Source organism: Plodia interpunctella, chromosome 3 (genome assembly GCF_027563975.2).
Source record: "Plodia interpunctella isolate USDA-ARS_2022_Savannah chromosome 3, ilPloInte3.2, whole genome shotgun sequence".
NCBI lineage: Eukaryota > Metazoa > Arthropoda > Insecta > Lepidoptera > Pyralidae > Plodia > Plodia interpunctella.
The window spans coordinates 9,298,147-9,325,926 of NC_071296.1; the positions used below are offsets into that span (position 1 = coordinate 9,298,147).

The 27,780-nt window shown below is 38.2% G+C and overlaps 3 protein-coding genes across 16 annotated transcripts in view; 1 reads left to right on the plus strand and 2 right to left on the minus strand.

Moving 5' to 3' along the window:
* Positions 1-84: 84 nt before the first annotated feature.
* LOC128683817 (protoheme IX farnesyltransferase, mitochondrial) lies at positions 85-4,782 on the minus strand. Its single transcript, XM_053769780.2, has 8 exons — positions 4,641-4,782; positions 4,254-4,378; positions 3,937-4,150; positions 3,433-3,628; positions 2,451-2,623; positions 1,793-1,972; positions 1,386-1,520; positions 85-1,072 (listed from the first exon to the last, which is right to left on the minus strand). Exons 2-8 carry the CDS (start codon positions 4,341-4,343, stop codon positions 819-821), a joined length of 1,242 nt encoding a protein of 413 aa, XP_053625755.1. The 5' UTR covers positions 4,344-4,378; positions 4,641-4,782; the 3' UTR covers positions 85-818.
* Positions 4,783-6,076: 1,294 nt separating this feature from the next.
* On the plus strand, positions 6,077-20,473 carry LOC128683533 (uncharacterized). Of its 4 annotated transcripts, none has more exons than XM_053769252.1 (18): positions 6,077-6,311; positions 6,396-6,640; positions 6,993-7,203; positions 7,582-7,790; positions 8,222-8,329; positions 8,627-8,836; positions 9,234-9,260; positions 10,403-10,582; positions 10,672-10,786; positions 11,357-11,570; positions 11,976-12,180; positions 12,476-12,612; positions 13,087-13,280; positions 13,587-13,692; positions 15,389-15,637; positions 16,042-16,266; positions 16,571-16,719; positions 17,704-20,473. In XM_053769252.1, the coding sequence occupies exons 1-18, from the start codon at positions 6,258-6,260 to the stop codon at positions 17,938-17,940; spliced, it is 3,075 nt and encodes a 1,024-aa protein (XP_053625227.1). In that variant the 5' UTR covers positions 6,077-6,257; the 3' UTR covers positions 17,941-20,473. The 4 variants fall into 4 exon arrangements, with proteins under 4 accessions (XP_053625227.1, XP_053625228.1, XP_053625230.1 ...); XM_053769253.1 differs by having other exon boundaries at positions 16,571-16,695; XM_053769255.1 differs by having other exon boundaries at positions 12,003-12,180.
* Positions 20,474-20,770: 297 nt separating this feature from the next.
* RhoGAP19D (Rho GTPase activating protein at 19D) overlaps positions 20,771-27,780 on the minus strand; it is a 345,466-nt gene continuing 338,456 nt past the window's right edge. For 10 of the 11 annotated variants that reach the window (XM_053769448.1, XM_053769444.2, XM_053769447.2 and 7 more), the window contains 6 exons: positions 27,357-27,567; positions 26,516-26,775; positions 26,130-26,256; positions 25,663-25,897; positions 25,324-25,388; positions 20,771-24,198 (listed from right to left, as the gene is read on the minus strand). In XM_053769448.1, the coding sequence (XP_053625423.1) occupies positions 23,249-24,198; positions 25,324-25,388; positions 25,663-25,897; positions 26,130-26,256; positions 26,516-26,775; positions 27,357-27,567 (1,848 nt within the window). In that variant the 3' untranslated portion in view covers positions 20,771-23,248. Of the gene's footprint in view, positions 24,199-24,839; positions 24,896-25,323; positions 25,389-25,662; positions 25,898-26,129; positions 26,257-26,515; positions 26,776-27,356; positions 27,568-27,780 lie in introns of all 11 variants that reach the window. The other variant, XM_053769454.2, reaches the window with a different exon arrangement.

Below are 27,780 nucleotides of genomic sequence, written 5' to 3' on the forward strand. Positions count from 1 at the left end.
ACAGATATAATAAAAACAGTGAGTAATACAGTAGAAAAATCATAAATAAAGATGGCAAGTAAAATAGGCAAAATAAAATAAGAGTTATGATTCGCAATTTCATTTATTCTTTCCTACTTTGTCATAATATTACTAAAAATAAATTAATCACACAACTTGGAAAGTGGTAACCTGAATGACGGAGTTTAGTTACAAATACTATAAAATGATGTATAGTAATTTACATTCAACATTATGAAATACCATAAACAAACATTACTCTCCCTTTAGAGTGTAGGAGACAGACTGCTTCATTCGATAAAAGAAGATATAAAAAATAATGTCCTATATCACACAAGTTCAAAACAATAAGTACAATATAGGTACCGTGATTGCAATAAAATCGTTTAAAACATTAACTTACAAGCCTTCTAGAGCGACAACAAATTGTACATTATTTACAGAAAGCGATCTAGCGTGTATAAGAGCTATGCTCTTGTCGGTGGAGTATACGCCACGCCTCTATCCTCGGCTTTGCTTTTAACCTTCATTCATAATGAACTATTTACATGCACATGAACGAATGAATTAGTGCTATTTCGTTTTCACACAGCAATAGCGCTGAATATAGTTCACAAAATTAGTGCAGAGAAGGCCCAATTTCGAAGGGTTTTTTGTATATATTTTACGTGTGTGTAAATATAGGCTTTTTACGTACCTCGTGTAATCCATCACTACGTACGCGTTAGCCTTTAAGGTAGCTCGAAAAATCTGACACTATTTAAACAAATATCTTACAAGTAACCCAACGCGTTGTTCATCCAACGTGGCTTGCGTAGTTAATTTAGTATAGAGTCAGAAGAATCTTGGGCCACCACCACTGGCCCTTTAGGCAGTACTGTTATCCTCTTCGCCTCGGGCAATTTATTAACGTCCTGCGATTTAACTTCTAACTGCTCTGTCTGGGAATCGGCTGAACTCCAATATTTCTTATTGACTAGCATCAAAATCATCAATGCGGGTAGGTGCATTAGTGAAAACCTGAACAGTTTCCTTGAGCTAGCGCTGTCTGCTTTTTTGTAGAATACCCAAGCTGAAAACGGAGATATTGTTGTGTTAACAAAAGTGGCTTCCTCATTATTTTAGAAAAATATAGCTTTGATTTATGTACATAATAAAAAACAGAATCCCTTTCAAAATTAAACTGATGCTGTATCATGCTTTTGTAGTTTCAATTATAGGTTATCTAGCTACGGAAAGACTTAGGTTTGAGACAGGTTGTGAAATATTGTATCTAAATGGATTTGATATAGATGTCACACATGCTTTTTAACGTATTTTTGAAAATGAGAGACAGGGGTCTCTCTCATTCTCGCATTATAATATAAACAAACTGACGTAGGTACCTAAATACATGAAGTAGAGGTTCAAAGGCAAAGATTCCAGCGCGAACCACATGTTGGTGACGTCCAAGTAGGAGGAGGCGAGGCAAGTCGCTGTGATCACGCCCGTGTGCCGCAGGGCTACTCTCCGGCACAGTGCTAGAATAATAAACAATAAAAATCAAGTATAATTTTCCAAGAATAAATATATTGTACAATGCCAACCCATAGTCTGTTGTTGGCAACACATACAATAAGAATGGCGCTTTTTGGTAAGTCCAAAAATCGTCCAAATAATGTTGATTGTTTTTTGTCAAATCTTGTGGGAAATGTTTTAAAATACTGAAGATTTTTTTTTCACTGATGATTTTATACTTGTGAGGAGTGTCAAAGAGGAATCAAAGCAAATTTAGTCCGGTGGTGGTACGTACCGGGGTCAGTAACCGCCATCATCCGGTAGCCAGCCTTGGAGTAGTCCGGGCGGAGGTTCCAGGACAAGGCGTTGAAGTGCGGGAACTGCCAGGAGTAGAGCACCGCGCCCAGCACCAGCGCACCGGCGTCCCAGCTGCCCGTGCACGCCGCCCATCCCATCAGAGGCGGGATGGCTCCCACTGCATAATACCACATTTTATTTAAATTCGTACAGTTGTTCGACTGCCTTGCCGCGAGCGTTTACACATAGGGTTTTTCCACCCTAAACTAGTAAAATAGAAATTAAATGGCCAGTTAGTCAGAAGTGGGATGGATTTAATGCGATATCGAATTAAATAAATTGCCAGCAAGTAAAAAAAAAATTCAAACCATCATTAAATTTTTCCAAAAGTTTAAGACGTAATATTTGCAGGGGTTATTGTTAAGGTATACTCCAGACAATAAATAATTACAACAAAAGATAAAAACTGCGTGATATATCATGTAATCCAAATAATAGATAATGTTTACAAGGTTTTACTTTCACAGTAAAAAGGGTAAATATTTTACAACCTATGTAAAATACTTACCAAATAAATATTTTTTCTTTTTTCTTTATTAGATGCAAAGATATACAAATTAACCCTGAAATATACTGATCACTCTCTAATCGCTCACCTACTGATCCCAACCACGTGTTGAGAATAGACATCCTCTTCATGGGTGTGTATACGGAGGTGTATAGAAACAGGTTGAGAGCCCCCAGGGAAGCCGTCAGTGGGTTTACTGAGTACAGGATGCCGAGACCAACCGTGCCGGCAACTGCTGCGAAGCCGATAGCATCTGATGGCCTGAATCATATAAATAAAATCTTAGTGTGCTATTGCTAACACTAGATTCTTTCAAGTGGCTTAAACTCCATTTCTTCTTACATGTAAACAATCTTTACAGTAGTTGGTTATTCTCCAACGAGTCAAATCAGATTCTTTTTTCTTAATGTCAAAATCAAAATTTTGTATGGAGCTTGTATGACAATAATGTATTGTCACGGATTTTGGAGTTATATATTTTAATGAGGCAAAGAAATAGTAAATCTCGAAATTAATAACACTGATCAATTAAAGTGAAATTTAATTATCACATTTGATTATTTAAATAGTACATAATATAGGTACATATATTTTATTTTTTACCCAGTCAAATAGCCAATTATTGTTGATACAAAAAATTGGTTTAAACGTAGGTTTAAACCAAGTTTTTGTGCAATACTTTTGTGATTAAAAAATGTATAGACATTTTTTAATCACAAAAGTATTGCATAGTAGTATTCCTAAAAGTAATTTTAATTTATTGCTGTAAAATCATAAAAAGACATGGTAAGATTGTTTACATAATAAGACTTCTATAAGTTTAAATGCATTTGATTTTATGAAGTACACATCTACACTAATATTATAAAGAGGCAAGTGTTCGCAAGTTTGTATGTTTGAATCAAGTAATTTCCAAAACTACCAAACCGATTTCAAAAATTCTTTTACCATTAGAAATGTACATTATCCAAGATTGCTATAGGCTATATTTTATCTCAAAATTCCCATGGCAGAGAAGCCCCGTGCAACATCTGGTGTATAATATTTATAATTATAAAATTTGTACTCACTCAAGCAATCCTTTGACAAGCACCCGGTTCTTTGTCCTGGACATCTGTGCATCAAATGGCACCTCATGGTACTGGTTGATGGAGTTAGCTGCAGCTGACACCAGCCCTGTGCCGGCTGCACAGAGCACAAAGCTGCACACCTCGAAAGGTGCAGGCGCAAGAGCATACCCGGCCATTGAAGTCATTACCACTAGTGCTGGAAAATAATAATAAATAATTAATGGTGTATGAACCTACACAGGGCTTGTACTGTAACTATACTGTGTTATATGTATGTAGTAGTGGATAAAAAGTATCTTATATTCTACCCATGTACCAAGGTTCATAACAATCTGTCTAGTAAATTTCAAGTGAAACAGTAACAAACATACATACATCCTCACAAACTTTCGCATTTATAATATTATTAGGATTTGTTTATACTAACACTAGTGTAAGTTAATACTATTAATAACGTCATAAGGATTCTGTCTGTAATATTTTGAATTGAATGAGAATACCTACATGTAAGTCGAAATTTCGAAAGCATTAAGCAGTATTGTCCTATATTTGCCTTTCTATCATGTGAGGGTGTTTCCTTCCATATTCTAGTGTCTTGTGGAACATTTTTGTTTTTCTTCACATTCGGTATAGCTTGTGTCTGTGAAGTGATTGGAAGTTTGCTGTTCCAACTGTGGGATGTAGTAAATTTTGCTATTTGCTGGGTTAAGGCTCCATTCTGTAATTTGAAAAACAATAATCATTTAAAAAATGTAAAGTTTGAAAGTATATTTTCAGATGATTGCAATTGAAAGTTGATTCTAAATAAATAAAATACTTACTTTGACTTTGAATAGCACTGATTTCGTTGAAAGACCCACAATACCTTGTTTCAAGCACAGAGTGCAATGAAGCACTTTTGCATAGGACATGATGAACAATTTAAAAAATATTTCAAGTCAACATCCTGAAATCAGAAAAAAGATGCATTGGTAAAACATAGCCATTTGATTTAATGTTTATATTTTTCCTAGTTATCTAATCGTCCGTACAAAAAACAACAGTAGGTAAAAATAAATAGCCCAAATCTTGCGTAATACCCATACGTAAAAATTGTTTGTAAAAGCTTATTATCTTTTGATTAAGATAGGAAAGGATAAGGTTATCCCTGCCATAAAATTATCCCTGTTCAACACCATTACACAATTAACTATTACTATACTACGTACTTGTGAAAGTAATCTGTTAAGTTGTTTAAAATTATATTTAAGTTCAAAATATTTATTTGCTAAAATAATATAAACATTTAAGGTTATGTACGACCGAAGCCCCGAAGGACGACTTTGGTTTGAGGTTACGTCACTTGCGTTGCGTTTTGTTTCATTGAGTTAGATTGAGGAGATATAATTCATGGTTGACTTTTTTGTTTTTGTAAATCTTCCACGAAAAACATCTAAATAGTCAATATTCTTTTTAATAATATGTACTACAATATATTATAAAACACAATATATTATAAACAATCATAAATTAACTAACATTGTTACAAGTTTAACAAAAGTTTTGTTTCAAATCAGGATCATATCATCATGATGGCAATATCATTCAAGCAGTTAAATGTGTTTATATTATTAAAAATTATTCCTTAAAGGAAGGAATATAAAATATTACAGGTACTTATATGTACCTACTCAATTTGATTTTTATTTTAAAGCGTGCCACATAGGTAGTTTAAAGTTATGTTAAATAGAGTAATAAAATAGTCATTTATAATAAAGCGGATACTCAACAACCACGCCAAAGACCTAATAATGTGTTTTTCTAAGCTAGTTAAAATGTTTAAACAGTTTAAACATTTTAACTAGCTTAGCTAGCCCACCGCACTGTGTTCAGCGCCACGGCCGCGCTGTGGTCGCGGAGGACCCCACCTCTGATCCCCTCTAGTTTCTACATCCAAAGGCTGGTAGCGGGTCACCAGCCAATGGCAGTACTACTGAGGGGACCGTCCACCAGGCCCAGAGCACCCACCAAAGTCTCTGGGCCTTGGGTTCCTCTTGGTTCACTGGGGTGGCTGGTTGTGTCAGACCAGCCCCCCCGGTTACTAAGCCCCACCATCGCGACAAGATGGAAACCCGTCGGGGGGGTCAGGTTGATAACCTGCTGTAACCTTACTATCTAAAAGGCATTATTTTGTTTGTACATTGATAAGTGCAAGCGAAATTTAATTGTACATATAAACCGATTGATTTTTTTATGTACGTAGTGGATAAGTGGTTTACCTGTATCAACAATCTTTCCCCTAACTCTCTGGATAGGTGGTACCTGGTGAAATGACTGAAAATTTTATTTGTAATGATAATAATTTACGATGAACTTCAATTTCAATAACACAAATATGATTACAGGATCAAGCCCTTACTTGAATAATGAAGACGAAAAGAGCTGATTCTTATCAGCTCTACTAACTCTATTTCATTATTTTGGTTGACAATGGGCTATAATAAATTAAATTTTCATTTTTAAGCTGACCCTGTCCTGCTCCCTGTCTATCATTCATATTTTAGATTATATATAGACATATATTTCTTTAATAAATAAAATAAAAATAAAACTATACAAATTGGAAATTTATAAATTCATGCTGGCAACACCATTTTTTGTTTTTATTTTGATTCGATTGATTGTCGAACACGGAAGTGAAGTGAATGATCGAATCGATCTCGTTTCGTTCGTATGTTGACGCTCGAGTTGCGAAATGTCTTGTTGCTTCTTTAGAACTAATAAAAATGTCTAAATTATGGTGATTTAAGTAGCCTGTGTCCTCGTAAGTGAAACCAGCTCTAAATATGGCCTCTAGGGGTGACAAAGGAAATGGCAATGGCGAAGAACAGATTGTTGAGGTAAATCGATGTGGCCTACATATTTTGACATATAAACTTGACCCGTGTTTTATGCATGTTTCGACGTATTCATGATGGTTACAGACGTTGGCGGAGGTGTTCCGCTGCTTCATTTGTATGGAGAAGCTGGTGGACGCACACCTGTGCCCTCACTGTTCAAAGCTGTGCTGCTACGCTTGCGTGCGGCGATGGTTGACTGAGCAGCGGTCCCAGTGTCCGCACTGTCGTGCTGCCCTGCATTTGCACGAGCTGGTGAACTGTCGATGGGTGGAGGAGGTCACCCAACAGATAGAAACCATGCAACAGCAACATGTCCAGTTGTGCTTACAGTAAGCAATTTTGCCCATTGTTATACATCACTTAGATACGGCTTGAGATTGAGAATGATCAGCTGATGTCGTTATTATTTACTTAATACTCATGGACCACCATGAGATGTCAAAAGTTTATCAAGTACATAATTCCAACTTCATTTACATAATTCTTACCAGTCATTCATTTAATACAACATTCAGTCATTTATTTAAGAAAACAGGTACAATAAATAAATAAAAAGATATTAATTTAGTAGTTTTTAGTGAAGGATTTCTAATCAGAACATTAGTAATCTGGACTTCTAAGGTATATACTTTGATTACATTTATAAATTCTTATTGGAATCACACAGATTGTTATTCCCAGATGCCCGACTCACCAAGAGAAGTTGACAGTGTACTGTTGGACGTGCCGCCGCTGTATCTGCCACCGGTGTGCGCTGTGGGGAGGCACCCACTCTGGACACACGTTCAAGCCCCTGGAGGAGGTGTACGAGCAACATGTCACCCAGATACGGGATGAGGTTGCCCAGCTGCGCAGGAGGCTTATGGAACTCATCAGTTTGGTGCAGGAAGTGGTGACTAGATTTTTAAAATTGTTTTCTTTACTTTTAATTGCTTTTACCCACATCTTATACACCGAAACCTCATAACTTACAATGGCCATTTTGTTGAAAACCATATTCAATAATCATACATGATTTTGTGATATGTTTAGTGTACCTATAGTGATTTGGTGAATTTTTTTTATACAGTCTGTAAAATGTGCTCCCTTTGGTCCTCAAGGATTTCTGAGATTCTAAATAGCATATCACATGCTTTGTCAATGTAGCGGATTATCTATTATATATTAGATATACAGTTAATTTCGTATTGTTATTTTTTTACAACAATAATGTGACTATTTCACTGGAACAATACAACAAAATTTCAATACAATATACATTTTATTTCAGGAACGCAATGTAGAATCGGTGCGTGCTGCCAAAGATGAGCGCGTACGTGAGATCCGCAATGCTGTGGAGCTGATGATATCGCGACTGGACTCTGCATTGAAGGCGAAACTGTTGACGCTGATGGGACAGAAGAACAGCCTCACCCAGGAGACTGAGCAACTTGAGCATCTGCTGCAGGAGATTGAACATCAACTACATACAAGCACAAGGTTCATTTTCGTTTGTATGAATTTGTTCTTGTTTGATATTATTGATGTATTTGTAATGGCGTATTCTCTCAAAACATACCAGTTTGCCTGCTTGGTAGTATAAAAAACATACATATATATTCTGTATATCATTAACTGTTAAATTGAAACTCAAAGACACAGCATATTTTAGATACATATGCCCCTAGACTTAATAAACGGTATTTTAATTGTATTACTAGTTTGTACTGTTTCTTTGCATAATATTAGAAAATGCAGTAGTTACATATTTATATTATATAGTATATATTTAAATTGATCTAATTATTAAATAAAAAAAGAATATGAAAATACGCAACACGTTTCTTCAATGTACTGTAATAAATCCGCCACAACTGCTATTACTAAATTATACTATTACTAAATTAGTAATATTTGATATTTTTCGACAGATCTGAATTGATAGCCAGGAGTGGCGAGTTACTGAAGATGATCCACCAAGTGCGCAAGAAGCCGATGGCCAGTTTTGTGACGGCGCCTGTACCGGCCGATTTCCACAGGCATGTATTAAGTAAAATATAAAAAAAATATTTCTATATTGTGACCAGTTCCAGAAATTATTCTGTCTGTGTTTTCAAGTGAGTTGCATCCGTATTTTCGTTTTTCTTTTTAAGAAAATTCACTATCAAATACTTCTAAACCATAGTTCGACGGATCGATATGTTCGGTTGAATTTTTTCTATTGTAAGTTTCTGAGAACATAGAAAAACGTGGAGGCAGGAATCTAGATAGAATAAACTCTTCATTGCACCATGTACAAAAGAATCAAAAGTCACAAGAGCAACATTATGCAACAGCGAAATTGTGCCGAGCTACGATAGCAGCACATTCCCCCTGACGAACTTCACGCAATTGCGTCACGCGGCTGCGCCCGTGTACTCCGCGCCGCTGCACGTCAACGGGCTATGCTGGCGATTGAAGGTGTACCCCGACGGCAACGGGGTGGTACGCGGGAACTACCTCTCCGTGTTTTTGGAGCTTAGCGCCGGCCTGCCCGAGACCTCCAAGTGAGTTATATTGCTCTGGTACTTTTCGTTACGAGTCTGAACATAGTTATTTTTTACAAAGAATTTTCACCATCAGATGGAATTTGACAACCAAATAAGTAGCCAGTTGAGTTTATTATTGAGCTGAATTGAATATATTTTGCTGTAAGTATGACTTTTTTCTTTATTGTGTAGAGTGTATTTAGTTTTTCTATTATAAGCTATGTTCAGATCGTGTATAATAAGATTTACGTAAACAAGTTATATTATAACCCCATAATAATTCTCAGCTAGCGAAAGCACTAATATTACAAACATTTGATTCTCCATCCAAGTAGAATAGCCAAACAACTTTATTACTCAATAAACTCTTGGTACCTATAAACAGTTGAATAACATGGTATTTCGTTATTGCAAGCACTGCTAAGTTAAGAGTAGGGAAGAGGTAAGTTGTGGAGTCGTTAGTAGTAGTTGCATTTCATGTGCTGGCATGTTAGCGGTCAACGACCTTTTGTGTGCGGGTTGCTTAGCCTCCATGGGGTGTCTCATACTGATCAGATGACTGCTGATTGGATTTAGTCTAAATAAACATTGAATTTACAATCATTTCTATATTTATTTTGTCATGTCTATCTTTTCAAGGCTTGTTAAAATTTAAAAGTACTCTCGATTTTTTACATGATATAGACGCATCAGCTGCAAAAGCTCCCTGTCTATTATACAACAAATACATGTTTTTGAATAATATATTTTGATATTGTTGTGTTAATACAGTATTGTTATACAGATTCAAATGTTGAAAATGTAGGATAAAATAAAACTTACTGGGGTTTATGTGAAAATAAGGTTATGTTTGTAGTTTTTTAGGCGATAGTTCTGCTGATGCGATATAATCTGTATACTCATGTTTAAAAATAACCCTCACCTGTAAATCAAATTTTTGACACTCAATGTGCACTTTAACCAAAGTCACACAGTACCCAATTAAAATTCGTGACATTCTGTCATATTTTCCATAGTTGTTATATACAGGCTGTATCTTATTTAAAACTATAAATATTTAAAATAACCACATTCTGTTAAAGTATAATAAAATTATACCTGATTCACATATTCCTGAATTCAAGTATGATTTAGTTGTAAAATGTTAATGGGAAGGCTTCCAATACGATCATTTGTGCCGTCTTTTATGTTGTTCATACTTAATTCACGCGCAAAATGTCTAGGTAACTCTTGTCTTTCTCTTCCACTCTCCATCGCATTAGAATTCTATTTTAAATAGCTTCTGGAACATTCGTTTAGATTTCTCATTGCAGTTTTCTAGGTATACTTTCGCGCCCTATTTCAGAGGCAAAAAAGCTTTCAAGCTCTTAGAATTATATATTTTAATGACTTATTATGTTAAATGCTTAATAACATTACAAATAGTTTAATATGAATCAATAATTCATAAATAAATAAAAAAACAAATAATTTAATAATAATAATTCATATTCTTTTTGAAAGTAAATTCCACATGCTAACCTTCAATTGATAAACAAACACAAACGAAATTCACCAAAAATTGTTACAAGCATTTGCCAATAGATACGAGTATCGCGTGGAGATGTTACACCAAGTGTCACGTGACCCCTCCAAGAACATAGTCCGGGAGTTCGCGTCGGATTTCGAGGTTGGCGAGTGCTGGGGCTACAACCGTTTCTTCAGACTGGACCTGCTGGCCAGCGAGGGCTATCACAACCCGGAGACTGACACCTTGATACTCAGGTGATTGTGGTCTATTTTTATCCGTGAGTCATTAATTTTGAACAATTTATATAAGTCACACTTATTTACGTTAATTTGATGTTTGTCAGATTCCAAGTGCGGCCGCCGACGTTCTACCAGCGTTGTCGCGACCAACAATGGTACATCAACCAGCTAGTCACCATGCAGAACCAGCATGTCATGCAAATCAATGATCTCAAAGAGGTAAACCGTTGTTCATTTAAAGCAATAATTTGGGATGGGAATTTGTCTTTATTTTCTTTTCCACGGAATTAAAAAAAATTGTTGCATTTTGAACTTTAAAGCTATTATTGACTTGAATAGGATAAGCAATTAAGGGATGCGGAGTTATAGGATACGTCATTAGTTGTAATCCGCCGATTTCTTTCTGAGTTTTGTGTAGCAGTTGTATGACAGCTGAAAAAAAAAATAAAAAGCCCTTTTGGCATGCCAATACTGTTGAATGAGTTTCTTTCGACATTTCTACTCGAATATATGTAGCATCCAATAGAGCGTTGTAGATATGCCATCGACACGCAAAGAGGAAGAAAAAGTGGTCCAAATTATTTACTGATTAATTAGTTTGTAGGTTAAAGAGTCCAGAAAACACCTGTAACGATTACTTCTGAATAAACTTTTGATTATCAACAAAATTCGGAAAAATTTGGATTGAAACTTTAAAAAAACAATAAATCTCAAATTTAGTATTGATCTATGAATGTCCCACATGCTTTTTAAACTTGATTTTTAAAATTGTATATCTCTTTGTTCCAGCGTCTCTCACTAGAAATGTCGCGCAACTCCATAGCGGCGACGCGGGCGACTCCCAACACTTCCAACAACTCCCAATCGACTCCCGAAGACAACCCGTCGCAGAATAACCCTGTCGACGGCAACTCCTTATCGGAACCGATTGTGTTCAACAATCAGTGGAAGTTCAATACAAGTGCGCATGGCATCATGAGCGGCCAGAGGTTGAATAGTCCAGGTAATTGATGCGCCGATTGGTTTTCGACCTTATTACCAATACATAAGGATCAATAAAAAATTTAAAGATATAAAAAGGTATTTGGGCTTTTAATACCTAACTCATTAGTTAGGTATTAAAAGCCCAAATACCTTATATCATTATATAAATGCGAAAGTAAGTTTGTTTGTTACCTCTTCACATTCCATCTACTCAACCAATCTTCTCTTGAAATTTTCCACGCGTGAAGTTGGAACTATAGAAAAGGATATAAGGTATCCCGGTATCATTCCGGAAAAATAACTGTTGCCGTGGAAAATTTATGCGAGCGAAGTCGCGGGAAAAAGCTAGTTTTTTTATATTGCTAGCGTGAGCCTTCATTAGATACTGGTAGATGATGAATGTATCTATTACTATTATGTACAGGAATCCTGAACACAGGCATGTTCGTAGACGAGTCCCGCAACAACGACGTGTCGTCGCAGCCGGGCGTGGGCAGCGTGTCCAACGTTGGGGGCGTGGGCGTGGGCAACGTGGGCAGCACCTTCGCCTTCGGGGACTTCGCCACACCGCTGGACAGAAGGCTCCAGCCGCACGCTCTGGACGCTTACAATCTACCTTCTACTTCTAGGTAAACTTTGTGATATATTTGACCTCGAGTAAAGATTTACTTATGGAAGAGTAGTTGCGCCCCGGGGATTATATTGTTTGATTCACAGTCTGTGAATGAAGTGAATCAAATGAGGACACTGACTGGATGTTTATTAACCAATCTTGACCATTTTATTTGGTATTGCAATGGCAAGTCGTAGGCAGGTGTTATGAACTATGTATGACTTGAAGAGAGTACGATTCACAACTCGTGTGTTAACGACCCCCGACTGTGAATTGAATGCTCTGTGAACAATGTAATATAATGGTGTCAGGTCAGCGAACTCGCTGCACGTGAGCCTGCACACGCTGCTGAACGCGGCGCCGAGTCGCGCGCCCAGCGGCAGCAAGCTGCTGGCCAGCAAGCTGCACAAGCACCAGCTGCCCGCCAAGGAGTCCGCCACGCTCGCCGGTGACTCTTTGTTTCTTTGTTTCTTTGTTTGTTTGTTTGTTTGTTTGTTTGTTTGTTTGTTTGTTTGTTTGTTTCTTTGTTTGTTTGTTTGTTTGTTTGTTTGTTTGTTTGTTTGTTTGTTTGTTTGTTTGTTTGTTTGTTTGTTTGTTTGTTTGTTTGTTTGTTTGTTTTTTTTTGTTTCTTTGTTTGTTGTTTCAATCTTCATTTAACTTAAGATGATGTAAATAATTTTGTAACATAAAAAAAATTGGTTTACTATCGATTTATGAAGCGCGTGTGATGAAGCGGTGAGATAAAACACGGCAGCCTATTCGTTAAGGTTTTACCAAATACTTATATACATACGAAAACAACGGTTGATCCTTTATGCGAAATTTCAAGTTAATATTAACAATCTGAGTCTTATAATATGCTTTGTTATATTGTCATCAGTCATTAAAGAAACAAAATTTTATGATTTCATTTGTTACCTAGCGGTCGCAAGCACCCCAGTGACGGAAGTGAGCCCCGCGATCAACAACGTGTTGCTTTGTTCTTCTATATCGTCGCCTGAGCTGGTGGCGGTGGCGGGCCAGCAAGCCAGCCAGCAAGCCAGCCAGCAAGCCAGCGACCCGCGGATACACAGCCCGCCGATACACGCGGGCTCGGAGTCCAGCAGCGACACCGCGGTGAGATATCGTCTAGTGAGGCATCAAAAATATGAGTTCAACAATGCGAACATCAATTTTATATATGACTACATAGTATAAAATAAAGTCGCCCTCGACGTCTAACTTTCTTCTTAAACCATGTGTTTAAATTGTCTTAAGATTGTCTTTACTAAAATTTATACATATTAAACAGGGTATTAGACCGTGTGAAGCCAGGCCAGATCACTAGTTTATTATAAAATACCGAATGGACCTACAGCTGGTTATATCAAATTCCCATTCTTGCGCGATGGATGGATCCTAATCAACTTGTTGCCTCAACAGGATCTGATGTTCAGCGAGTTGGAAGTTTTCGCGGACGAAAACAACCCGAGTCACGTCGACGAGAACTCCAACGAGGAGAATGATGTGGACGACGAGGCTATGTCAGGTCAGTTATATGGTCAATACATCTCTATATCTCCTAAGCCCCTGGCTTAGGCTATTTCTACCAACTGTTTTTATTTTATTTTACGAAGTAGGCAAAAAGGCGTTCAGTTTGTCTAATGGTGCGTGGTCACCCCAGCCGCTGGAAATCCAGGGATGTCACTCGCTCAACGTAGGCCTTTAAGAAACACTAGATTTTTTTTTATGGTCATCAAATATATACGACGAAACCAAAACGTCAGGTACGCGATGTGTCTGAACAAGGTAACTCCTTAATTTGCCCAAAAAATACCGAAAAATCCCAACCCACACCCCTACCCCTATTCCTAACCGTCCCCCCCTGCCCCTGCCCCCGCAGACGGGTCGTCGGGCGCGTCCGCGGGCAGCGAGTCCTGCGAGTGGTGCGGCCTCGGGGAGTCCCCGCCCTCGCTCTGCTCCGAGGACTCCACCGCCAGATACTGTGGCTACCGCCGCGCCCGCCACCAGCCCTACGCGAGGAGGCCTCACACCCACCCACACCAAGACAGTTGCGGAGACATATAGACACTTCATACACATTACACACTAGGGCTAAATTGATCGAGTAGACTTGGCTGAATTGATTAACATTGGTCACGAATTAGACATATAAATGGCAAAAATAATGAATATTTGGCAAAATTATATAAATATTGTGCTAAATTTAAGAAAAAGTATTTGACAAAGTTATATAAATATTAGGCTAAATTAAAAAACAACTTTTTGTCAAAAATTATAATTTGATTTTGATTGATCGCTTAATTTTTATTTATTTAATAATTATCGCAAAATTAGTTTAAAATAACTAACAGTAATAAAAGCCATCCAAAGATCAGGCGGCTTCTAGCTATGGCTAAACGTTTTTTCTTCATACATTATCAATTATTTTGGTATTTGAGAATTGCTAAAATAATGATTTGTTAAATTAAAAAGTATAAGTGAACAACAAGAAATTAACCGTGCGCAATTCAAACGAGTATGGAAATGAAAAGAAATATTTATTTTTAATAATAATATTGAATACAAACGCTTACGCGAATTTGATTGCGTGTTGATAAAAAATAGTAAGAATTATAGATTAGTTTTTCTACTACTTTACTGCCGCTCGTGTCAAGAAGTTTGTAAAAGACTAAACTTTTATTTATTTATCATTACAAATTGCTATCGCATTCAAATATATTGAAAGTAAATGCGAAATATGATATTTATTCAAATTTGGTAATAAAAATATCCAGTTTGTGTTAATTTTCTTATTAAAATATTCATAGTTGAAATACAAATCTGTTCGCATATTTTTATTTTGATGCTCAAAACACTGCTTTTTGAAATACAGGATGGGTTGTATGACAGATGCGAAACACAAAATGAAATAATTAAAAATATCAATATTTCTTTCATTCCTCAAAAACATTATTGAGTATTATATAATGTATACATAAAATAAAATAAAAAATAAAATTATAGGTTCAACTTATTGGTTCGGTGGCAATTGACTGCGCACAACGCTAGTTCTTGGACCGGTGTGAACGCAACTAATATCCAAAGTATTACTGTCATATCCATCCTGAATTTTAGAAAGCGTATCACAAAATTGAATTGAAATAGGACTCGCAGTAAGTAAGTATATTCCTTCTATGTAACATCACAATGCGATACAACATTGAATGTTATTTCTTATACAGGCGAGAATGACATCGAGGGTGCTTTCGGTCCGGCCGCCGAGTCCGGCGGCGCCGACATCCTCAGCCGGCTGCTGTGCGCCGTGCACGGCCGCGGCGTCACGCCCGCCGGCTCCGACGGCTCCGCGCCCGCCAACCTCAGCGCCTCGCGACACGACAACGACCCCCAGTTGTCCACCGCGGCCCACACGGATATGCTGCTGTTGAATCTTATGAGGATCAACGGGTTGACGCCCAAGCCGAAGAAGCATGGTGAGTTTGATGTGTTTGATGCTATGAATGTCGCTGCGTGAAGTATGGCGTCGAGTTTTGTTCCACACTCTTTATCATAAAAATGATTAACTGTCAAAAAAATTTGTGTTGTCACCACCATATCTATCTACTTGTATTGTGCAAATGTCGATTTAAGGTAAATTATTTATTCTGGTTATATAAAAGTATTAACTTTTATATTTGTCTGAACATTAGATTAAAGAAACTGCTAGCAGGCTGACAGAAACAAGTAGGCAGAAACTCTAGAAGGCTGTGCGTCCATATTATTTTACAAATACCCTCATCCTGACATTTAACTAAAAATGATAATGGTCTTGTCATGTTCATGAAATTGGCCATGTTATTAATGTTTCACCACCGCCTGTCTCTATCTCTGCTCCCAGGTCCAAAACGCAATTGGTCATCTTCCAAGCCAGAGTTGGTACTCGGCAGCAGCCCCTCGACGAGCGGGGGTCGAGCGCGGCGCTCGAGCGGAGCGATGTGCGGGGCGATGAGCGGGGCGGGGAGCGGGGCGGGGGGCGGCGCGAGGCAGCGGCGAGCGGGGCGCGGGCAGCCGCTCTCCCCCGGTCAGCTGCGCAGGGACGATGATCTCAGACCTAGTGCTCTCGGTGAGATATCAGGCCGTTACTAGTAGTTCATCATGGTTTGAAAATAATAATGAGAAAAATAAAACTGGAATCGAGCGGGAATTGCACCCACGTCTGTCCGGGACAGTGCTCTTAACCACTATCTCTACTCTACTACTACTACTACTACTCTGGCTTAGCTATACAGACCGTTCCAGTTCGGTTGAATTCATTCATCGCAACATATCATGGTTTAGACATGTGAAACAGGCATTGTGGCATAATGTGGTTAACCTCGTGTGTTATATGACTTAAGCCAGTTAGTCAAAATATAACATCCTCGCAGGCCCCTTGCCTGGCGCTTGCGGCCCGCTGTCGCCGGCGGCCTCGCCTGAAAGAGCCACACTATCACCGGCGTCGCTGGCCTACGACTATTGGCCGTCGGTCTCCTCTGTGTCGGACAATGATGAGGTCGAACTCATTTTGGACTATAACGTAAATACATTAATGCTTATATTTGTCTGACTAACATTTTAAACCATTCTATTATCAGCCGATTTCGTAAACAGGTTTTGTTATTTAAATAAATAAATATATTAGGACAAATCACGCAGATTGAGCTAGTCCTAGTAAGTTCGAGACTTGTGTTATGAGATGCTAACTCAACGATACTATATTTTGTAACATATACATATATAGATAATCATCCAAGATAATAATTTCCATGTCTTTTGATAATTCTTTGTTACATTTTCTGTGAATTTCGAAGAAATTTTATGAAATCGCTTGATTGTCAATTGTCATATGAATGAGCTTTAACAGACAATGTCTTAGGTGTTATTGAGTTTGTTAAAAAATACTACAATATTATTTTCAAGATATCTTTATACTTTAACCACAGGCTCTGCCTATCCTGTAAGGTTAATCTGTGATGTGTTTTTTATAAGCTCTGAGTCGTAGTGTCTGACTTTAAGAGGATACATTTTTAAAGTCGTTTTGTCTGTTACAGCTTCACCCACATTGTTCATATTCATTATAACACTGAACACATCATAACACTTTGTGTATGTATGCTTTTTAAGTACGTTCTAAATATTATATGGGCACATGCACAATGGGCACATGCAATATTTCAAATAATAATAAAATAGTACTAACATCATTAGTACCATAATGAAGAGGTAAAAATACAGGAATTTTGTATTACAATAAATATGGATTTGTGTGAGTGTTATGGTCGAGCCTCCTCCTGGCTGGAACTCAGTACTGTGTATCTTACACGGTACTGAGGTCCAGCCAGGAAGAGAGGAGAGGAGAAATCTTACTTGCAATGTTATTTTACTCAACAGTAGTATTCTGAAACGTATAGTATAAAAAGCATCTATAAATCCGTTTACCAGACTACACTTCCAATACAAAGACTTTACAAAAACATTCAAGGTTTGCCGTGTTTTAAAATAAAATGTTTTCCCCCAACAGGACACCCTATTCGACCTACTCCTGAACAGTCTCTCCATCGACGGCGGCCCCCCCGGCGAAACGGAGTCCCCGCGCCCCGTCACCCCGCCCGTGCAGCCGTGGAGTCCTCACGCCACTCCGCACGCGCCGGCCCACGCCTCCCCGCACGCCACGCCCCACGCCACGCCTCACGCCACGCCCCACGCCACGCCTCACGCCACGCCACACGCCACGCCGCCGCCGAGAGACGCGGATTGACGCTACACCTGGTCCAGGTATCGCAAGGAGTACTTTCATTGAAGATCGTATTATGGTGTAGTCAAATGGTTGGATTTTTTCGATGTTTTTATCGATTGATTGAAAACACAGGTAAACAAGCAGTTGTTACAGATTGTAAAGCAGATTTAATATATCCCATGTTTGTGTAGTGCTTTAGCTAAAAATATTGTAGTAATGTTTAAATTACCATTTCAATAACTCATGAAATATACAAAGTATTAATAAATATTTGTTGAAAATTTCTGTAAAATCATAACATCTTTGAACACAAATTTTAGTTCATATTGTTGGGTAGACGTAGGAAGCTTATTTGACTACACTTTTATATTCTACATAAAAATGACGAATTGGCAATCGATTACGGAAAATGCGATTTAGGGAATGCGATTAAGTGAAGCGATGATTATTTATTTATTGAAAGATATTATAGTAAATTTTAAGGAATATATTCAACTTATCCGAGTTCATTTATGTAGTTTGAGACAATTTAATGTTATGAAAATATATCTAATATCTGTCAATAGATTGAAATAGCCTTTCTCCAGTGAATACCAATAAGTTGTTTGAAATCTTCTTTCGATACTTCTTACATTGTATTATAGATGGTTTCATGTTAACTTAGAATTATTTTCAGATGTAGATTAGTTAGCAATTTAATTGGAATAGACAAGCTATATCAATATTCTTCAGGTATTTCATCCTAGTTTGAAACACGTCATACGTGTTAGGAATAAAAAATGTCAACTCCCGATTTGTCGCGCTCATAAAAAATGACAGGTTTATAATGCCAAAATACTCAGGTGCTTATGACTGAATTAAAAAAAAGCATGGAAGTCGATAGTTTTTATTATACAAAGAAATTGTTTTTATTCATAATTATTTGCGTAGATAACAAAAATGTGGGGCATTAGGTAGAATATAAACAAAATTGGATCTCTAATACTTTAGTCAAAAATTCATGACATTTTCGGTAGGTGCTGCTTCACTGTTCGCGTGATTGATCAGTTTCTAAATTGTTTTGAATGATGATTTTGTTTTAAATTTGTTGATATTAATTTTTCCTTTTATATTTTCATAAATATGAAACCCAAAACAGGGTAATTAGAGAAGTAGATTGTATGGTTCGTTGTTAATATCCGAATTTGTGTATGATCGTATTGTTTGAAAGCATTTATTTATTTTTGCATTTATAATATGCCCATTTTTATTTACGGAACTTTCATGCTGTCTATATGTAACGCACAGCTTATAATATTTTTCATATTACCTTTAAGCCACCTATATAAGCTGTTAGGTTGACTATTTGGTCACTAGATAGAAAAAATATTATTTGTTTCATAAACCTAACCGAACAGTACACACAACTCAAGTGTGCCACTTATAAATATTTTGAAAGTGCCAACAATTTAACAACTGATATCACATCTTACTGAATTTTATAATTCTCATTAAATAGGATGTTATACGATTAGTAGTTAAATAGTATTCCATATACTTGCCGTTAAAGATTCATTGATGTTAGGTATCAGGTTCGTAACACTACATCCATAGAAAATATGTATCATAATCTCATTATAACATTGTTCGGCCCCATTGGGTCAAAGATAATAATAGTTCAAATTATTTTATGTGATCGTAGCAGTTGGGACGTAGCCGTCCAGGTATTATTATATTTAATCACTAATCTTAATCATAAAAAGTTAATTAATGTAAGCGTAAAACGTATGTTACTTAAAGTATGATGTGTTTCGTTCTTTCAAGGTAATAATAGGACAAAACATCTAAAACATGGTTTAAGTGTACGTTAACTTTTTATGAATAGGACTATTAGTTTAGTTCGAAGTGACTGAGTTCAAATGTGTGTGATCTGTTAGATAAGGTATGTTCAGAACTGAATAACATAAGGCTTGTGCGTTGTGTAGCTGTGATGGAAACGAAAAGCTGGATGCGTCGCACGTTGTTTTAGTTGGATAGTTAATGTTGTTTTGTTGGCAATCTAGGACAAATGAAGACGTACATGTAAACAATCTATAGTTTACTTAGGAACACCTATAGTTACCTATGGGCTACTAAATCTAATGGGCTAATAAATATACTATTAGTGAGTATACGTATTCAACATAACTTTTTCGTTTTCACCTTGGTACCGGCTACATTCGGAGCTGTGACGCTCAGTGATCGCGTAATTAAATGTAGAGAGTTGTAGTATTGCAACATGAACAATTGAAGATATTGTATTTTATAACTATACCTTTCAAAGACCTATGTGAGAATAATGGTCGGCAGTCTCACAACATTTATATTTTGTTAACATCATAGGTGCGTCGCATCTGTTTTTTGTTTCCATATTTAACGAAAATAACGCAACATTCTAAAGTGAACTAATTCGTACAATTTACGAGTTTCCTTATCAAAGTGAATATTCTATTTTTAATGTATTCCGATGCTAAAGGTATGCAAATTGATGGACTTAACATAATTGTTTCAATAAAGTATATTATGGATGTCAAAACACCTTTTATTTCTCTCCCCCTTCATGGACTTTTCTTCTGAAGGAAAAGTCAAAGAATTATTTCTTTTTATAGGCTCCTTGGGCCTGTTATCGTAAAATGTAATGTATTTTTGAAAGAGACTGAATTTTGTTAGAAACTGACATGAATTTTTTGCTTTATGCACATCGTAAAGAAGCTAGTTTGTTAAAAATACTAAATTTGCCCCTGACATTTGATTCTTCCTGCGCATTAGGAAATAAACGCGTGGGGGATTCGTTTTGGCACGAGTATGGTAACTATAAAAGAAAACAAGCCAGTAAATTGATTCAATATTTTATTTTCATTGCTCCAAAATATACACAACGACAAGTACCGAGAACCTGAATACAACATCCATATTCTCAAATGTCTTTAAGGTGGTTATTTCAATTCGATAGCTGATTACACGAAGAACATGAATAGATAAATTGAATACAATCTCTTGCTAGCAGACACTCGATCGAGTCCCGGACATGTCTTTTATATGAAATAGGTGCCAACGCGCTCGCTACTGTCTACCGGTTACATACCATCTTGTAAAATCATTAAATTCACTTCCTACACTAAATGATATATTTACAAATAAATCTTTAAAGGAACGCTTTGCAAACATTCAACAAACTTGAGATCGTCTTAACGTAAAGATGGTATAAAATTTTTAAAAAAGTTAAAGAACGAAATTCAAACATTATTTAGATGAAGAAATATTTACAAGAATAATTATTACACTTTCAAAAAATAAAGAAATTGTGCCAAATCACATTTTATAGCTTTCGCAAATAAATAACAATCGAATTTAGCCTAAAAATACTTCTCTTTGATAAACAAAACAAAAAATAATTGCATTCAACAAAGCTACAATAACAAATTTAATATAAATTAATCTTAAAAGAAATGTACAGTTTTTACAAAGCTAGGGGATCACTTTTATTATTATCACTGTAATGTAGTGTTAACGTCAGTTAGTTGCAGTATAGACGCTACAGATTAAACATATCGAAATCATTTATCAATACTCTATACAACTATGCCGTAATTATAATTAAGCTCAACTATTGCGTATTTACAGTCGTCCTTCCGAACGGGTAGTCAAGCTATCTCAAGCAAATATTAAACCATGGCTACTCACATCATTAAAATAATCATTTCATACTAAAATTGTAAAACATATTTAAAAGGAGCGGGTACAATATAAGGTAACTCTAATACATAGCGTATCTATTAGTTGAAATTGTGCATAGTACTCAAATCAGCTAAATCTATTGCAAAGGCAAGTAGGTGATGTATGCATTATATGTTCATATTTATCCATCAATAATTCTATTATGAAACTTTAATGTCAATTTATATTTTAATCCCTACATTACACGTACTTATACATAAGTGGTGTTTTCAAAGTCTGGTCATTTTAATCCACGATTGTGGGTATATTTTACTTAAATATAAGCCTACAGGCATATCTTAATAAAATTTAATTGTCTGTAGGTTTTATCTACATGCTAATAGCACTAATTAACTATATTATGCATTAAATTTTGCACTTCAATAAGTTCCACTGAAACTCCGTCAAAAGTAGTTCAGCACCTACATAGGGAATCATTCTACGCGCAGTAGACTGTGGAACGAATCACAAATGTACATTTAGCTAATAAATTTATAAGTGCCTGTCTGTTGTGTTGATATGGTGATTTCGTTGAGTTATATCATCATATTCCTTGCATTCGGTCACCTCCGTACAATCCCTCGCACGCGCCCGCATGCATCTCTCCTGATCTGACGTTTCATCATTCTTTGGCATTGTTTAGTGAGCTAAGTCCGTAAGGCTAGCCCGATGTCTGTCCACAATTCATTCACAAACATCTCCTAATATTCGTTCACAAATGTATTGCACTGTTCAAGATTTTTCCATTTTTTTATATATAATAATATAATTACCATAATTCTATATTGTTAAACTCGAAATGGGGCGATTAGTGTCGAAATTAGAAAGGAATTTTATATCCCCGACATGTTCTACTGACTTAATGACTTTGAGTATTTAAAAGTATTGTTGTTATAAGTAGTTAAATATATATGACCTAATCTACTCAGTCCATTAAATTGAATCAAATTAATAATAGCCTCTCTAAATGAAAGTGTCCAACTGTTAGTAATGACTCTGTTTATCTGGGTAATGTAAATCAGACTTATTTTTAGATAGATAATATAGTATTAGATTGTCGGATAAGTATTAAAAAATAATAAGTTTTCCAAAATATAAGATTCGTCGTAGCACAAAAGAATACTTTATCAAAACAGCACCAGCTGAGTAAATAGGCACCGAAAAGGTAAGAACTAAAGGAGTGCGGTGCGGAGTCTGGGGGCCTAGCTAGTTAAATCATAAATGCTTCCTGCTTGCTTTCTACTAAATTATATCTGGGAATACCGCGAAATAATCTGCCATTTCGTTTTTTTTTTTCATGACTAAAGAACAATATGTATTCAGGTACAACCATATGAAGTATTAATAAACTTATCGTATTATCCATATTTAATGGAAACTAATAATAATGAACCTACGGTCCTATATATAATTTCGTTGACGAATTATCGAATTTTGTACCTGGCAAATCATTTCGGGACTCCCAGACATAGTTCAAAAAACCAAATGCCGCATCTCTCGCACCCACCACATACCGATTCTGTCATAGTCAGCACATCGACATGCGTTAATGAAGTTCCGCCTTGGAGCTGGTGGAGCTGGTGGAGGCGGCGGGTCAGACGTGCGACTCGAGCGGCGGACGCGGCGGCGGCACGAGCGCAGCCGGCCACGCGGCCGTGAGGTCGGGCGAGGACGTGCGCGTGTGCCGCGCGCTCCAGCCGTCCTTGTCGAAGTCCTTGGTGCCGCCCACCGTGTGCCGCCGCTTGATGCCGCGCTCCGGCATGCCGTTCTTGCGCTTCAGCTTGGTGGAGCGCCACGCGCCGCTCTCGCGCCTCCGCACCACGTTCCACTCCCCCTTCTCCAGCTTGCTGAGCCGCTCGCCCTTGTTCAGCGACTCCGAGCGCTGCAGCCGCTCCGCGCGGCAGTTGAGGCTCTCGGACCGCAGCACCCTGGCTTCGCTCCTCTCCGTTTCTCTATTCAAAGATTCGGAGCGCTTCAGCTTGGCACAGTCGACTTCGTCGTTTTTCTCTCCGCCGCCGTTTTCGTTCTCGAGCGCCGCGCTGTTCCGCTTGCCGCTCTCGGCGTTGGCGGACCGCAAGCCGTTGTACGTCGGATACAAGACCCGTTCGATGGTCTTGTCGTTGTCGGGCAGCGTGTCGCCGCTCGAGTTCTGGGAGCGCGTGTCGACATCCTTCTCGTCGTCGGTGCGCGTCTCGTCGTGACTAGTCTTTTTTGGAATGATGCAGTTCTCTTTCTCGGAGTCGTCGGTGTCGTCGCGGACGTGGGCGTCGGCGCGGCGCGGCCAGGCGCGGTCGTCGTCGTTGCTGCTGGAGGAGGAGTGGCGCACGTCGCGCGCCAGCCAGGCCGCCTTGAGCTCGTGCGCGCGCGCGGCCGGCGACACGCTGTGCAGGCTGCCCTCCGAGGGAGAGCTGGACTTGGCCTCCTCCGAGTCCGCGCACTCGTCCACGTACGGGATGCTGCCGTCGTCCAGCGGCGACGAGTTGTTGAGCGTGCGCAGCTTCTGGTCGAACGTATTCGTCAGAGACGACACCAAGTCGCCGGTTCCTATAACAAACGACCTCGATCAGATGAAGAACACGCAGAAGCTAGACACTTAATAAGCAGGTTAGATCATATCTGCGTCGTTAGATGACGGTGAATGAATGATGTTTATGTACAGTACATGTGGTAGCGTCGAACCTACAACGATGCACGATCAAAGCCGTGCTGTCAGCAGCCGGGTCAAAGCGTTAGTTCAGACCAGCTGTATTTGTTCACATCCATTTCTAATTGTCTAACATTCGAAATTGTTCGAAATTGAATGTGCAACTCAAGAATATGACTTCTAACATGAATCTCTACGAATTATAAACCGACCTTCAGAAAGATTTGCCAGGATAGTAGGACAGGAAAACCAACACTGTTCAAAATTGAGGCTAATATAACTATTTTCTGAAAGCCGATGTATATTTCTTTTATAGCCTGATATTATATTTGATCTACACAATATATATTATTGATCATTTGATCCAATCAGCGCTCAAACAGGTGTTTACAAGGGAAACTTAAATTATTATATTATTAAACTCATCCTACAGATCTGTTAATCTAAGTTCAGTTAGAACAATTAAAACAGTGACATGTAAACAAATAAAGCCATCTCTCGCTCGTACACGCACACACTGGAAACTCTCGCATTCCTATACCTTTATTGTGAAAAGAAAGGGATTGCCGTCTACGCTCTGACGTCAGTACTGGAACCCTATTGGAAATAGTAAATCTATTTACATATTTGCTTTTTAGGACACTCTTGGGTATGTCATTTACCTCTTGTATTTATAGTTATAGTCTTATATTTATAGTTACTTTGTATAAAAAATGAAATGAAAAATTAAGGGAATTGGTCGATGTATTGGTCCATATTGAATATGTATCATATAATTCCTCTATTACATACAAATAAACAAGGAATCACGGCATTCTTGAATGGTGTGTTGGTGTTCAATAAAAATACATACAAAATATTTAGGGTGGTAGGCGAAAACGAGGGGAATAAACATCGTGTCCTATTTATAAATCAATTTGACGTCATTTTGCATAACATAGCAAGCGTAGATCGTCATTTAAGTAGGAATAATTACTTCTAAGCAAGAAGTGATATTTTAACTAAAGGAGAACATTACTACTTACCATCAATGTAATGTTCGAACGCGTGGCGCAAAAGCTCTTGTCGGTCACGGCCTCCCATCTCAAGCCTAGAAAGATTAAGGTCAAGTTTAGACAAAATCAATAACGTTTAGATGTTGTGTGACGTGGCAAATAGGTCTTAAAGTAATTTTTCATTAGGTATTATTGTAAAATCAATAGTACTTCATCATCTTAAGTTGAAGGGTTGACGAATATACCTAACGTTTTTACACTTACCCTCTCACTTTACAAAATTTGACATTGACAGAACGAGACAAAACATACTTAATTTTTTATGAATTATATGAAAGAGGGCTATATCTAGAATCTAAGAGTACTTACTTGGCAATATCTTGGTGCCGTTGGTTGGTATGCGGCAGGCCGTCGTAGTCAGCCAGCGCGGTGGTGACGTGCGCGGGCGGGGAGGTGAGGGGCGAGCGGGGAGGACTCCCGCCCGGGGAGGCCTCGCTGCGGGCCTCCCACTTCTTGTCGGGCTTCGAGCGCGGCTTGCGCTGGATCTTGCGGTTGGCTGCTGATATTATTGAGGAGACTATGTCGCGCGTCGTCACGTCTTTGCCTGTTAGAAAATTTCAAAATGTTTGAAGGAAATTCTGGAATAAACGATACTAACAAAAAACGCCTTTCTGTTCGAAAATTCAATGAAGAAAATAACTAAAATTAATTTATGGTCTGGCTCTGGTATCTGGTCAAAAAATTCCCAATGCTTGAAAAGCTTTAATATGTATCATAATGACACGAATGAGAAGAAAAATTGGTAGTTTTGTGTCAAAGTTTGCCATGCGACTTACTCTCAATCTTCTTGACATTGTGTATGAGCAGGTCCCTGGATGGCGCCGGCGCTGGAGACAGCTCCTCTGTGGCTGCCGGCGGCTCCGCTGGCGGACAGCCCTCCTCCTCAGAGAAGTACCAAATGTACTGTAACAAATATACAGGATTTGTGATTGATTCCAAAATAAATAACTGTAACATTTGTTGAACCATTTTAAACTTCATTTATTTATTCATAGACGTAGCGCGTAACCACTCCGTTGTATTCCATAGTTATCTAGATTGACATGTGTCGATATACGTCACATCTCCATATTGTTTCTGCGATGTCCGACGACCGGCGACCGACATCAAAACAACAGACGACGAAGCAATCAGGTCTTTAGAATATATTATGGTGGCTCACATGAGTAAGGAAGGACTCGATGATGCGGCACTGGCTGGACATATCATTGACCATAGCTAACATGTCGTCGCTGGCCGCTCGTACCAGCGTCGGCCCGAACACTATGGCCAAGTTGCGCGCCTCCATCTTGTTGTAAGATGAGTGCGCGACCACCTTGCGCAGGTGCTGGATCAGGTACTTGAGGGTTTCGAAGTGTGCCTCGGGCAATGCGTGGACGAGGCGACGCAACTCCCGCGCTCTTTCTGGGGACCGGTCCGCGGCTGAAACAATTTTTTCATAGTAAAAGTCTCGTATTAAGAAGTTGGTTCTTCTTTTCGTGTCGATTACGATAGTTTCATATGAATATGATATGATGTAATATTTTTAAACCCGACGCAAAAAGAGTGGTGTTATAAGTTTAACGTGTCTGTCGGTGGCATCGTACCTCCCAAACGTATGAACCGATTTTCGTTTAGTTTTTTTTTTGTGTTATAGATAATTTTATCCTGAGTGTTTTTAGCCACGTTTCATGAAAATCGGTTCAGCCGTTCAAAAGTTGCAGCGAAATAAATATAGAAAGTCGGGGGTTTTTCAATTTGTCTAACAAATGAACTTGTATAGACAAGCGCTTAGCATTCTCTTCAGTCGTGTAAAATTTGACGACCTCTGAAGCCTAATGGTCATCACGCCGGACAGCTACACTGGAGGTTCCGGGTTGCCATACCCAGTCAGGACAAGACGGAAAATGATCTTCGCCTAGGTTTTGAATGTTTATGTTTGTCTAATTGTACGTATTGGATTTATTTTTTCGTTTTATGTTGATCTTTTTCTCTTTAACTGGTCCTTCGAGTCGGATGCTCACCTATGAACGCCGGATAGAGCTCAGCCGTGAGGAGAGGGTCAGGTAGCCGCCTCAGATAAGCCTTCAGCAGACTGGAGGCGACGTGGACATCGGCCCAGCGCGGGTCTCCGGCTGGAGGGGGCTCCCCGCGATCCAAGGCGCCAGCCAGGGCCGCCACGCCCGCCGCGTTGCCGGGCACGCGGTATACTCCCACTGTGCGGAGACCGTAAGACTGTTGGAAAAAAAGTAAATAAATATTGGTAAACTTGAAGGAGTTGGTGCTTCCATACTATCCTAACTAATATTACAAATGCGAAAGTAAGTTTTTTTGTCGTGAAGAGGTATCTTCACGCTCTATCTACTCAACCAACTTCTTGAAATTTTGCATACAATATAGTTTGAAATATGGTGAAGGACATAGGGTACCTTCCATTTGGGAAAAATA